Raw genomic sequence first — 13,998 nt, 5'->3', positions numbered from 1 at the left:
ACATTTTTGCTGCCTACTGGGAGCTGGAGAGGAGTAAAAACATGGAGTGTCTGCTGGCCCCCGAGGACCAGCTTGGGACACACTGGCCTAATTAAGGAACACCTAAAGGTGTCCTTTCGGACTGCAGTTTCATTTGGAATTTTGAGAAAGTGTAAAAGTGCCCTGGTTGAATTCTGATATGTGTTATGTTTTTTCCACGACACGCTTTCAAGTTCTGTCTTTTTATTCATCTCGCATCAGTCTGGGCTGGTGCTCACACTGCTTAGCCTTCAGATCACGTCCCAGCAGACGGTCTTTCCAGGTCATGTTTGAAATGCTACTGAGAAGTGAGTGAGGCCTGCGTGCGTCTCTCTCTGGGCCCACTCGCTCACTCTTGTCTCTGGGCCCACTCGCTCACTCCTGTCTCTAGGCCCGCTCACTCCTGTCTCTGGGCCCACTCGCTCACTCCTGTCTCTGGACCCACTCGCTCACTCCTGTCTCTGGACCCACTCGCTCACTCCTGTCTCTAGGCCCGCTCACTCCTGTCTCTGGGCCCGCTCGCTCTCTCACCCCTGTCTCTGGACCCGCTCTCTCTCTCACTCCTGTCTCTGGGCAGGCTCGCTCTCTCACTCTTGTCTCTGGGCCCGCTCGATCTCTCACTCCTGTCTCTGGGCAGGCTCGCTCTCTCACTCCTGTCTCTGGGCAGGCTCGCTCTCTCACTCCTGTCTCTCGGCCCGCTCGCTCTCTCACTCCTGTCTCTGGGCAGGCTCGATCTCTCACTCCTGTCTCTGGGCAGGCTCGATCTCTCACTCCTGTCTCTGGGCCCGCTCGATCTCTCACTCCTGTCTCTGGGCAGGCTCGCTCTCTCACTCCTGTCTCTGGGCAGGCTCGCTCTCTCACTCCTGTCTCTGGGCAGGCTCGCTCTCTCACTCCTGTCTCTGGGCAGGCTCGCTCTCTCACTCCTGTCTCTGGGCCCGCTCGCTCTCTCACTCCTGTCTCTGGGCAGGCTCGATCTCTCACTCCTGTCTCTGGGCCCGCTCGATCTCTCACTCCTGTCTCTGGGCAGGCTCGCTCTCTCACTCCTGTCTCTGGGCCCGCTCGCTCTCTCACCCCTGTCTCTGGGCCCGCTCGCTCTCTCACTCCTGTCTCTGGGCCCGCTCGCTCTCTCACTCCTGTCTCTGGGCAGGCTCGATCTCTCACTCCTGTCTCTGGGCCCGCTCGCTCTCTCACTCCTGTCTCTGGGCAGGCTCGATCTCTCACTCCTGTCTCTGGGCAGGCTCGCTCTCTCACCCCTGTCTCTGGGCCCGCTCGCTCTCTCACTCCTGTCTCTGGGCAGGCTCGATCTCTCACTCCTGTCTCTGGGCAGGCTCGCTCTCTCACCCCTGTCTCTGGGCCCGCTCGCTCTCTCACTCCTGTCTCTGGGTAGGCTTGCTTGCTCGTATCGCTCACTCTGGGCATCTTTTGTCGATTCTAATGTATGTTTGAATGCTGAAAAAACAAAATAGTTTCATCACAAAAAGGTAAAATCATTCCTCCTGACAAGGATAAATGTGATAGAAGGTCATTCACAGATGAAGTCCTTACTAAGGTGAGATTCATGGCCGGCTGTGAAACGGCCTCCGGTTTCGATTACCCAGGTACCAGGTCCATCCTCTCCACTGAGTGTAATGTTTTTGGCCCATGTTCAGGTTTCTCTTGGTTCTGTTTGTGATTCTGTGTCTTTGAACGGCGATTCTCCCTGATTGGTTGTGATGATGTGGGCTGGGTTTCCAGGTGACAGGCCCCTTGAACTCTTCCACGCTGAAGTCCCTGGGTCACATTCAGACCCTGCTGAAAAGGCTCGGTTCTCTGAGCCACGTCATCGCCTCGCTGCACTCCATCCCCGAGAAGAGCGGCCCCACCTCCCCGGCCAGCCCAGCCAGCCCAGCCGGCCCGCCAGCCTCTGTTCCGGCGGGAGACGAAGTGGACAGGGGAGGAGTCACGGACAGCGGCTCCCTGAACACCAGTCTGGAGGACAGTGAAGCAGATCTTCCGTCATCGGATGACGTGCCCACGGAAACAAGCGCCAATCCCAACTCGGACGGACTGTGCTACGAGGCAGAGAGCCCCGACGAGGCCGCGCTGGTCCATGCCGCCAGAGCCTATGGCTACACCCTGCTGGGGCGCACTCCTGACCATGTGACCGTTAGGCTTCCCCAGGGATCCTTGCTCACCTTCGAGGTACTGGGCACTCTGGCCTTCAACTCCGTACGCAAGCGGATGTCGGTGGTTGTGCGTCATCCGATGACCAATGAGGTCATCATCTACACCAAGGGGGCTGACTCGGCCATCATGGAGCGTCTGGCTAAATCAGCAGGTAGGAGAAACACCAGGAACTTCAGGTCCTACTTCCCATTCTCTGTTCCACTAGCAATTCGTTAACGTCTTTGAGGCCTTTGTTTCTGTTGAAAAATGTACATATTTTAATGCTGACGACCCATTTGTATCCTCTGGACACCAGGACTATTCTCAAACCCCAAAGGAATTCGTTTTGCCAGCACTGTTGATGCAGGCATGTTTTCTGACGTGACACCATGTGACGTTTATATTTCTTGTTTTGGAAATGATGCGTATATGTCTCGAAAAATTCTCCCCAGTGGATAAATTTAAAAGTAGAATACATCAAGTTAATTCTGCCAACAAAGTAAGAGTAGATGACTTAAGAGTATGATAAAAGCCACCTGGCAGGGAAAAGCTGTCTTTAATATTGCTATTGAACTTTTATACTGTGAATTGAGTCTTTACAGATCACTGTGCTCTTTCTCACTGCTTGTGTTTAGAATAGCTCATTTAGAGGCAGCTCTGAATTGACTGGTTTCATGATCATGTCTTCTGACTGTTAGGAGCTAAAGGCACGTGTTCCATTTCTCTCGTGTCTGTGGCTCTACCTCTTGTGGATTCCAAAAATAACACATTGACACTCTCGCTGCAGTCTCCACCAAAATGCATGCCTCTGAAGAAAGTTTCCAGTGAAAGAAAATTAGACTTTTTTTCATCTGTTCTTTTTCTTAGCCGTGTAGTCGTGTAGGTACACGGATTCTGCTGGGCAGCTCTGAAGTCGTAGCATTAGAGCAGGCAGATGAATGCAGGGAGGATGACACCCACACTGGACAGGTGCTCGGGCCTGGATATCCTTCTCTCCCCTTCGGTCACATTAGCGACAGCTACTCTACTCCGGCTATTTCCACTGAAATGAAGGTGCCAAATAAAAATAGCCAAATCCTTTCATTTTCCTAGAAAACCAACCAGAGGAGAATAAAAGAAAAAGGATCGCTGCTAAGACACAGAGACACCTTCACTTGTATGCCAAAGATGGATTACGCACTCTGTGTATTGCTAAGAAGGTAAATATTAATAGCAAGTATACAATAAGATGTATAATGTAAATTTTGGGTTTGGGTGACAGTGTAATGGCTGCTTCTTGGTGGCTTCTTATCTGTTTAGTTGCTTAGAAACTGCTTTGTCATGCTTAGCATGATTGCAATCCATTTAAACAGCAGGATATACATTTTAATCTTACTAGATTACTGAATTTCCTGCTCAGAAATACCCTTCTCCACAACCTAGCAGCAGGAGCTTTCCATGGCTTGGGCCTGAAACCTTTGTGATTTGAGACCTGGAAAGGAAATTCATTTATCCTCCTGACTTTCTGTATGGTGCTTATGATTCCATCACCTCCCTTCCAGGTAATGAGCTTGCAGGCCTATACTGACTGGTTGGCCGTGAGACAGGAGGCGGAGTCGGCCATTGACAACAGAGAAGAGCTGCTCATGGAAACTGCAAGTCATTTAGAGACTAACCTGACTCTTTTAGGTAAGAAACATCTTCAATATGTGCAGGAAATAACATATATTTTCATAGTTGCCTCTCACATCTCCCCTGGGGTCAAATTGTCCCCAAAGACACAGGTGACTTATTGTCGGAGCGTGTAAGAGTTACACATTTTGTATTGTACCGTGATGCACCCTTTAAATATCATACTTTATTTAAGGTATTTCGGCAGTTTACCTTGCTTCCAGACTGCCAGCAAAACCTTCTTTGTCCTTGTGAGAAAAAAGCAGTTAATTTATAATAATAGCTATCATTTGTGATTTATGGTTTAGAGTCTCGATAAGCTTTTATTTATGAGATAATATAGAATTTGACCTTGTGATTTATTTGTTTTAAATACCCTGGGGTCTGTCTTTAAAATGATGCTGTTGCTTCTTAAGAGCAGGTTTAGGTACAAAGTTTTAAGGCTTCTGATCAGACGAGAATCTTCTGGTGCCATGAAAACCATAGAGGACATCTGTAGGAACATTATCCTCTGGTTATCTTGTGTGTCATTTTATACACCTCATTCCCATAGCTGAAGGTGTGCTTAATTGTGCCTGAAAACAGCTGTTCAGTGTTGCTATTCATGTGCACCAATTGTATTACGAAAGTTGTAATTGGCGCAGTACAAGTATTTTGACTCCATCTTCATTTTCAAACATCCTGCAGCTACTGAACATAATGAGCCCTGTATTTTTCGTCTCAAATGATGCATTCGCTTAGGAGCCACTGGGATTGAGGACCGGCTACAGGAGGATGTCCCAGCAACTATCGCATCACTACGGAAGGCAGGGATTCAGGTGTGGGTGCTGACTGGTGACAAGCAGGAGACGGCTGTGAACATAGCCTACTCCTGCAGACTGCTGGACCAGAGCGACGTGGTGTTCACGCTCAGCACAGCCAGCCTGGTACGGTATCACTCGCAGAAATGACAGCGTGTTTGTCTGACACTGGGGACACACACACTTTGGGAATTTAAGCTCTGAAGGTCCTTGGGATAGATAAATGTCTGAGGCGCTGCTCAAATGTATCTTGTAGGAAAATCAAACAATCACTCTATCTTTATTTATATAGCACTGTTTTAACCTCAGGGTTTACATGGTGCTTTACAGACATTTAAGAAAAAGGAATTAAAATAAGCACACAGAGAAAAAATAAAAATAGAATCAGTAGTGATCCATCTGATCTATTAGTCACTCGTGAAAGTGTGTCGAGCGGATCAGTAGAATAGCTTATGTACTTTGTTGTATTTGCATAGAAAGAAGCAAGTCATTAATGTTTAAATAAATAAATGGACATATAAATAAATAAATTTATAGATAAATAATCTAAATAATTCCAGCCCAGGTGGCCCATCTCAGGTCTTTCATAATCCATCTTTCGTGCTGAAGTGCTCCTTGTAACTGTTACACTGTCACACTAGGTCTCAGCTAATCATCGTTGAGTATTTTTAGCATTTTATTTTTATTTTTTGAGAAGGCCAAAAAGTCATTCAGATTGTAGTTAAGCTCACAGTCACATGGTGCATAAGAAATGCCAGCAAAATGCCTTATTATAGTTCCATAACAAGTAGAATACTGTTCATTATATCCAGTGTAACAGGCAACTTTGTGTGTGACAGTTTGGACAAACCTGCCACCCAGCCTGACTCAGTAGTGCTGTGGTCCGTTCTTCCACAGGATGAATGCAATTCGTTTTTGGACTGTACCCTGGAGGAGGTGAAGAGGTATGGTGTGCAGCCCCCATGGCAGAGCAGCCCCCGCGGGCTCCGGGGCCCCACCTTCGGCCTGGTGCTGGAAGGCCACACGTTGGGCCTGCTCTTCGAGGCCGGCCTGCAGCTCAGGCTGCTGGAGCTCAGCCGCCACTGCCGATCGGTGCTGTGCTGCCGTGTGACGCCGCTGCAGAAGAGCGCCGTGGTCAAGCTGGTGCGAGACAAGCTCAAGGTCATGACCCTTTCCATAGGTACTGGCCTCCATTTTCACACAGATTATCTTGCTCATTTGACTTCCTCTGCTGCCCCCTGGAGGACGGGCTCCCCCTTTGGGCCTGGTTAGGGTTAGGGCTTCCTCTGCTGCCCCCTGGAGGACGGGCTCCCCCTTTGGGTCTGGTTAGGGTTAGGGCTTCCTCTGCCGCCCCCTGGAGGACGGGCTCCCCCTTTGGGTCTGGTTAGGGTTAGGGCTTCCTCTGCTGCCCCCTGGAGGACGGGCTCCCCCTTTGGGTCTGGTTAGGGTTAGGGCTTCCTCTGCTGCCCCCTGGAGGACGGGCTCCCCCTTTGGGTCTGGTTAGGGTTAGGGCTTCCTCTGCTGCCCCCTGGAGGACGGGCTCCCCCTTTGGGTCTGGTTAGGGTTAGGGCTTCCTCTGCCGCCCCCTGGAGGACGGGCTCCCCCTTTGGGTCTGGTTAGGGTTAGGGCTTCCTCTGCCGCCCCCTGGAGGACGGGCTCCCCCTTTGGGTCTGGTTAGGGTTAGGGCTTCCTCTGCTGCCCCCTGGAGGACGGGCTCCCCCTTTGGGTCTGGTTAGGGTTAGGGCTTCCTCTGCTGCCCCCTGGAGGACGGGCTCCCCCTTTGGGTCTGGTTAGGGTTAGGGCTTCCTCTGCTGCCCCCTGGAGGACGGGCTCCCCCTTTGGGTCTGGTTAGGGTTAGGGCTTCCTCTGCTGCCCCCTGGAGGACGGGCTCCCCCTTTGGGTCTGGTTAGGGTTAGGGCTTCCTCTGCTGCCCCCTGGAGGACGGGCTCCCCCTCTGGCTTGCTCACTGGGGGCTTGTTTTTGCGTGAATGCCATCAGCTGAGAGCGTGTCCCCTGCAGGTGACGGCGCTAATGACGTCAGTATGATCCAGGCCGCGGATGTTGGCGTTGGCATTTCCGGCCAAGAGGGGATGCAGGTTTGTCACCACAGTGTCTCTCCTCTTCTCTCTCCAAGGGCATATATGTTATTCCTAAGCTAAGTTTGCTTGATTAGCAATATAAGACAAGTCTTAAAACGTGACATTATCTGTTCCTCTGCCCTTTGTCTTCAGTGGCTAATAATAACATCGTAAATTTCCTTACACCCCCAACAAGCCGTGTCGTTGCTCCACAGGCAGTTATGGCCAGTGACTTTGCAATATCTCACTTTAAACACCTCAAGAAGTTGCTGCTAGTGCATGGACACTGGTGCTATAGCAGGCTGGCTGGCACTGTCATCTACTTCTTCTACAAGAACGTGGTAAATATATCAAAAAAAACATCAGCCTGTTGTTTCTCATCCATTTTTTACACAGTGCCTCATGTGATTCGATTTTGTTTACTTGGTTCATGGTTTTCATCTCGTTTCAGGCGTATGTGAACCTTCTTTTCTGGTACCAGTTTTTCTGTGGCTTTTCTGGGACAGCCATGATCGACTACTGGCTGTTGATATTCTTCAACCTGCTCTTCACTTCCGTCCCACCCATCGTGTTTGGCATCCTGGACAGAGATATTTCAGCCGGGACACTACTGAGCCTCCCAGAACTGTACAAAAGTGGCCAGAACTCAGAGGTCAGAGCCCGTAGCTGGGGGCCAAACTTTAGTCATCTTCATAAATCCCTTCAGTCAACTACTGCGATGTTCCAGAAGCTCTGTTTCAGTGATGAGTCGATGTTGCAGCGTAATGTGCATGGTTTTCCCAATAAAGATATATTACCTGCACATGTTACTTTATAGAGCGAAAATAAAGAGAGAGTACCAGATGTATGTAAAGGAGAGTAACAGAGAGTACCAGATGTATGTAAAGGAGAGTAACAGAGAGTACCAGATGTATGTAAAGGAGAGTAACAGAGAGTACCAGATGTATGTAAAGGTGAAATTAGACCTTCTTTTTCCCCCAATGCCGTTTCTTAGGGTTACAGACATACCACGTTTTGGGTCGCCCTCCTGGATGCCTTTTATCAAAGCCTGGTCTGCTTTTTCGTCCCATACCTGGTAAGAATGTTAAGAGGATCCCAGTGCTAATTTCTTTTCATGTTTCATGTGCTTTGCATAGTAGGGTGTTACTTGCTTTCCGATGCACACGTGTCCTTCGTCTCTTTTTGTAGGCTTACCAAGGTTCAGACATTGACGTCTACTCCTTCGGGACGCCCATGAACACGGCCTCCTTGTTTACCATTCTGCTGCACCTGGCAATTGAAATAAGGACCTGGGTCTGTGTTTATCGGATTAACATGGAATTTACGTTTCATTCAGCATTCCGCTCTTGTCTGTGAATCGACTGACAGTATTGTTCATGCTCTAGTTAGCTCTCAAATGTATACAGCAAAAGTGCAGCACTGTTCAAATTACTCATCTAATGTGCCGATCTGGGTCACATTCAGGTGGCATATCGCACGGAAGTAATTTGAAACAGGATCGATTCCGTCGTGCCAGTCATACTTAAGCTATGTATCAACACTAAGCACCGTATACCACGTTTGTCAGGATGCGTAACGAGCATGAAGTGTCTCTCTTTCAGACCGTAGTGCACTGGGTGGTCATGGTAGGCAGTGTGCTGCTCTACTTCATCATCGCCCTGTCCTACAGTGCCCTCTGTATCAACTGCAACCATCCGTCCAACCCCTACTGGATCATGGAGAATCAGATGGCTGATCCAGTCTTCTACCTCGTATGCATTCTCACCACTGTTCTGGCCCTTTTGCCCAGGTAGGATCCCCTTGTGATGCTTTACTCTGCCTGGAAAAGCTGGCAGGAAGGATCTAGAAGGAGCTTCCAGCTCATGTGGGCTTTTAAAATTAGAAAGCAGCCATAACTTCCCGCACCAGGTGACCATGGCTAATAGTAATTTTTAAATTAGTAACAGGGCTGACTTTGTTATTCATGCAAGAGTGCTACTGTGGGAGACTTATTTGATTCTATAATTGCTATTTCACGTTCCGAGGGGTAAATCAATTTATTAAGCAGTTTAATATCGCTGGTAATCTTGCTTGTGCTGCATTTTAAATTTTTCACTATTGTAGGCATTAAGATGGCTCAGTCAATCAGTATGAAAACACGCACGTGTTAATTACAGGCCTCATGTAATTACAATTAACTCTTACTAAACAACGGTAAGTCATATGTAGTGAGAAGCGTTATGTCAGAGTGATTTCACTGATTATGAACTATATTCGTATCTTTGTTCATCAACAATTCAGGCCAAAGTGTCTGTTCACCAGCATCTTATGCCTGTTGTATTGTCTTGTCATCAATGTAGAATTGAACGTCTCCGAGTCCAAATTCGGGGAGACTGCTTATAATTTAAATAGATTATTATAGATTGAGTTCTTGGATGAGCAAAGGTGTCTTTTAATTAGAATAGATTACATTTTTCGATTTCCTAGCAGGTGGTTTTCTCCAAAGTATAAGACTCTTACCCAAGTGTGTCCACCACAAACACGCCTGCGGGGTACCTTCTGATGCGTAAGGCCGCACACACCGTCAGCAGCAGTGTCACGCTCTGCTCCCGTCCCTAGGTATACTTTCCGTGTGCTGCAGGGCACGCTGGCCTTGTCTCCCTTGGTTCGCGCTCGACAGCTGGACATGCTCTCCCCGCAAGTCAGGGACTCCTTGATCAGAGAATGGAGGAACCAGGAAAGCACTTCTGAAGCTGTGCCTGACCAGGTCCTGTCCTCCCCAACGAAGCCAGGCAGCCCGACAGAGCCCACAGTGGACAGGGGCCTGACTCTTCACAAGGACGGCAATGAAGATACGGGGAACCCTTTCAGTCCCGGTCACAGGCGATCGATCAGCACCATGACGATCTAGAGGCGGATGTGACACATTGGACCTACTGTATTAGCCCTATACTGGGACTCGAGCAGCTATTAAACGCCACCAGATCAATGGCCACTGTTTAAAGACATGATCCATCTGGGAAAAGTACTGTTGGCATGCACATCTGAGCAAAATCAAGTGTTTATTTTTTTACTTTTACTGATATTTTTTAAATATCAAAAATACTTGAAAGAAAAAAAAATTATTTTTTTGTAGTTCCATGTACTTTATATAAATATTTTTTGGAACTCTTCCAGTGTCGTGCAATTTAGAGATCTTCATGTGTTTACTGTCTGACAAAACATATTTTGTCTTTAACAAGTATGTATTTTTATTGTTTTGATTGTGCTTAGTATGTCAAAGGACGATCATTTTCCTGTCGCAGATATCTGACATACAGAAATGTATTGAAGGAATGTTTTACTTCTCTTTACATTACCCTTCTGTCTCCCCTTGTTTGTTTTACCGATTTGGGTAACATCCGAAAACCTGCCTGTTTTTTTGATGTACAGTAGCGATGATATCATTACACTGTGCAGATCATTCAGAGCTGATGAAACACACATGGCTTTTGGGACATTCTTCCGTTTCTATTTGTCATTCGTCATTAAGGTTTGATTAATGCTCAGGGTCAATAAGAAAATGGCATCTGAATTTTACAATGAAGTATTGCAGGATCTTGAATGTCCAGCTATTCTATATCTGAAAGAAATGGTGACAGACCACCAGAACAAATAAAACGCAAACAAAAAAACGTGTTTGTGTGATTTAGAACATAAGAACATAAGAACTATACAAACTAGAGGAGGCCATTCGGCCCATCGAGCTCGCTTGGGGAGAACTTAACTAATAGCTCAGAGTTGTTAAAATCTTATCTAGCTCTGATTTAAAGGAACCCAAGGATTCAGCTTGCACTACGTTGTCAGGAAGACTATTCCATACTCTGACTACACGCTGTGTAAAGAAGTGCTTCCTTAAATCCAGTTTGAAATGTTCTCCCGCTAATTTCCACCTATGGCCACGAGTTCTTGTATTTGAACTAATGCTGAAGTAACTATTCGGTTGAACAGCATCCAAACCTGTTAGAATCTTATAGACCTGGATCATGTCCCCCCTCAGTCTCCTTTGCTTGAGACTGAACAGATTTAGCTCAAATAACCTTTCCTCGTATGACATTCCTCTAAGACCAGGAATCATTCTTGTGGCCCTACGCTGCACCTTTTCTAAGGCCGCTATGTCCTTTTTAAGATATGGTGACCAAACCTGTACACAATATTCTAGGTGAGGTCTCACCAAGGAATTGTATAATCTTAGCATTACCTCCCTTGACTTAAACTCCACACAACTGGAGATGTACCCCAACATCCTATTGGCCTTTTTTATTGCTTCCCCACACTGGCGAGAATGAGACATGGAAGCATCAACATACACACCAAGGTCTTTCTCATAATCAGCTACCTTTATTTCAGTAGGTCCCATAAAATACCTGTACTTTATATTTCTGCTCCCTACATGGAGTACCTTACATTTGTCTATGTTAAATTCCATCTGCCAGGTGTCAGCCCAGTCACTAATTAAATTAAGATCCCGCTGTAGCTGCTGAGCCGCTAGTTCAGTATGTGCTACACCACCCACCTTGGTGTCATCTGCAAATTTCACCAGTTTACTGTATATATTGGTGTCTATATCATTTATGTAAATTAGGAACAAAAGTGGTCCTAAAATTGAACCCTGCGGTACCCCATTATGAACGCAGGCCCACTGTGACATTGAGCCTCTTATAACTACTCGCTGCTTCCTATCCGTTAACCAGTTATCAATCCAGGTCGCTACAGTTCCTAAAATACCTGTCGCTTTGAGTTTAAGTGAGAGCCTCTTGTGGGGGACAACATCAAAAGCCTTTTGGAAATCTAAGTAGATGACATCATAGGCCTTCTTATCATCAACTTCCTGAGTAGCTTCCTCAAAAAACTCCAACAGATTTGTTAAACAGGATCCATGCTGGCTATCCCTCAAAATGTTATTTGAGTCCAGGTAATCTACCGTTTTCTCTTTGATTATAGCCTCCATAACTTTACTAGTTATACAAGTTAGACTGATTGGCCTATAGTTTGACAAATTACTTCTATCCCATTTTTTGAAAATGGGCGTTATGTTGGCATGCTTCCAATCAGAAGGTATCACACCTTCAGATAAGGATTTTTGAAACAGTAATGTTAAGGGTCGGCAAATAATATCCCTCATCTCTTTTAACACTATAGGTAAGATGCCATCAGGGCCCTGTGATTTATTTATTTTGAGCTTAGCTAGGCTTTGCAAAACGTCAGCTTCAGTTATATATATATTAGTTATAGACGATGTTGGATTAGTAATAAGAACTGGTAAGTTACTAGTGTCCTCAACAGTGAATACCCGTGCAAAACTATTTTTTTTTGTGCAAAGCAAGTCAGGTAAAGAGGCTGTCAAATGCTGGTGTATTTTTAATATAATTTTTCTGGCTGTGGATCAAGTGTGATTTCTCATTAGTCATTATTTACAGAATGGATCTTGTACGTCACTGTGGACTAAACCTTCTGCTATATAAAGTAAATGTAGTGCTTCTTACTATACACAACCCAAAATTGCAAGCTATACAAATTATTTGTAAAATATTATAATACAGGAAATATATCAGTTCCTGCCTTAGGGTCTTTACTGTAGAGATGTACTGTGGAGTTTTTTTCAGTAGTAATCCATCACAGTGTGGTTTTGTTGTTCCAAGAGGCATTTATCACGTAAAGTGCACTAAGTCAGGCGATACCCTACTGGCCTATGAAGAACGTGAAGAGCATGGGCTGATGGACCTGCTGAAGCATGCTATTAATGTGTGAGGCTGGGGCCAGAGGAAGCAGGGACTCATGGGTAGTGTTTACTCATTCAAATAACCCATCCATCAATCTTTCAGCTGCTTGTCCTGCTCAGGGTCTCATGTAATTCCCGTAACTCTGCATCTTCTTTAGCGACAATAGATGAATAGTCAGATTGTGGGTGAGGAGTGCATTCCTTCGCCTGAGTGCTGGAAAGACACTCTTGGCAGCAACTTGTGAGTACTGCTGGGAAGCCATGATCATTTATATCATCGTACATCATACATCGAGAAGCCTTCTGCGTCCCGAGGGCAGACAGCTGCCGTGCTGTGCCAAAGCACACAGAACTGTCCTCCTCTTTGCAACAGTTAAAAGAGCCATTTCTCTGTCAGGTTATACGACTCGCGCCGGGGAACTCCGACCCGGGAAATGCTGACGCGGTTTTGACTTGTACAGGTGACATAACACGATACTAACAGCACGACACCGACAAAACACACAGATAAGTAGAAGCAAATAATACTGTCATGGCATCAAGCTGTTTAAGAAGATTCCCCTACGGGGGGGAGCAGAAGGAGCACAACTGAAGAATCACGGCCGCAGAAGGAGGTCCCTGGCTGGTCTGGGGGTCTGTTCACGCGCTACAGCCTGCCGTCGGTGTTCGGTGTTGGTGTTCAGTGTCGGTGTTCGGTGTCGATGTTCCCTGTTCATTGTTCGTTGTCGAGGTTCGCCTTCGGAAGCGTCCCCCGGCATCTCTAACCGGTTAAGCATTTGGCACGTTCGGCTGAATTCCAGCACTTACCTGAATCCCGTTTGTCAGGAACCGCCGCTTGTGCAGCGGGGGGGTGGGGGTGCGGCAGAGTTCTGTAGGTCAGAGTGAATTACAATCGCTGCCAACACCCCCCCCCCCCCCCCAGGAACTGACATAGATTAATACTCTAGCTGTTACATAACTGCTTTGTTTCTCCTTCACCCACAAGACTCAGAGGTTGTTTTCTTCAGAGTGAAAAAATTATGTTTCTCTGAAAGTCTTCAAATCTTCCAGGCTTAAATCTGTAGATCTGTTGCTCGACATGAAAATTCATGTTGTCAAATTCAGCCTGCGTGTCTGCAATGCTGGCAAAATCAGCTTTAATCGGACTGTGAAAGACTTCAGGACCGGACAGTGATTGTTGTCTTGGTTTTTTATGTTGGATGACATCAATTCAAATCAGGCCAATGAGACAGACCATAAAGTCAGACGTTTAGTTTGTTCTGGACGATTCCTCAGCCCAGCTGAAGACGGGAGACTTTACAGGCCCCGGGAGAGACACATTCAGCCCTTAAATGGGGGCCAGAGTGAACAGGAGGTGACTCATTTCCATTGTAATAGGAGAGAGTCATGCTCAGAACCTGCCACTTGCCATTTTCATTTTCCCCTTTTTCAAGCTCCAAAGATGAAAATGGATGGCAGATTTCTCCTGGGACATGGGTGCAAACCATGGGCTTTAATGAGGACGGCAGAGGGCGGGGCACAGCCTGCCGGTCTGTCTAAGGAGGGGCCCCACATGCCCTAAGAAAGC

At 46.9% G+C, this 13,998-nt stretch overlaps 1 protein-coding gene across 3 annotated transcripts in view; it reads left to right on the top strand.

Annotated features, from left to right (window-relative positions):
* The window catches only part of atp10b (ATPase phospholipid transporting 10B), a 65,904-nt gene extending 55,566 nt beyond the window's left edge, over positions 1 to 10,338 (top strand). For all 3 annotated transcript variants that reach the window (XM_072717712.1, XM_072717714.1, XM_072717715.1), the window contains 12 exons: positions 1,753 to 2,335; positions 3,256 to 3,362; positions 3,705 to 3,831; positions 4,555 to 4,739; positions 5,511 to 5,793; positions 6,633 to 6,709; positions 6,907 to 7,032; positions 7,143 to 7,343; positions 7,686 to 7,766; positions 7,880 to 7,984; positions 8,293 to 8,480; positions 9,290 to 10,338. In XM_072717712.1, coding sequence (XP_072573813.1) covers positions 1,753 to 2,335; positions 3,256 to 3,362; positions 3,705 to 3,831; positions 4,555 to 4,739; positions 5,511 to 5,793; positions 6,633 to 6,709; positions 6,907 to 7,032; positions 7,143 to 7,343; positions 7,686 to 7,766; positions 7,880 to 7,984; positions 8,293 to 8,480; positions 9,290 to 9,581 — 2,355 coding nt within the window. In that variant the 3' untranslated portion in view covers positions 9,582 to 10,338. The remainder of the gene's footprint in view (positions 1 to 1,752; positions 2,336 to 3,255; positions 3,363 to 3,704; positions 3,832 to 4,554; positions 4,740 to 5,510; positions 5,794 to 6,632; positions 6,710 to 6,906; positions 7,033 to 7,142; positions 7,344 to 7,685; positions 7,767 to 7,879; positions 7,985 to 8,292; positions 8,481 to 9,289) is intronic.
* Positions 10,339 to 13,998: the final 3,660 nt, after the last annotated feature.

The sequence above is a fragment of the Paramormyrops kingsleyae genome, chromosome 10, assembly GCF_048594095.1.
Source record: "Paramormyrops kingsleyae isolate MSU_618 chromosome 10, PKINGS_0.4, whole genome shotgun sequence".
Lineage (NCBI taxonomy): Eukaryota > Metazoa > Chordata > Actinopteri > Osteoglossiformes > Mormyridae > Paramormyrops > Paramormyrops kingsleyae.
The sequence above is the reverse complement of the archived record's forward strand: the minus strand, read 5'-3'. Positions and strand labels throughout refer to the sequence as shown.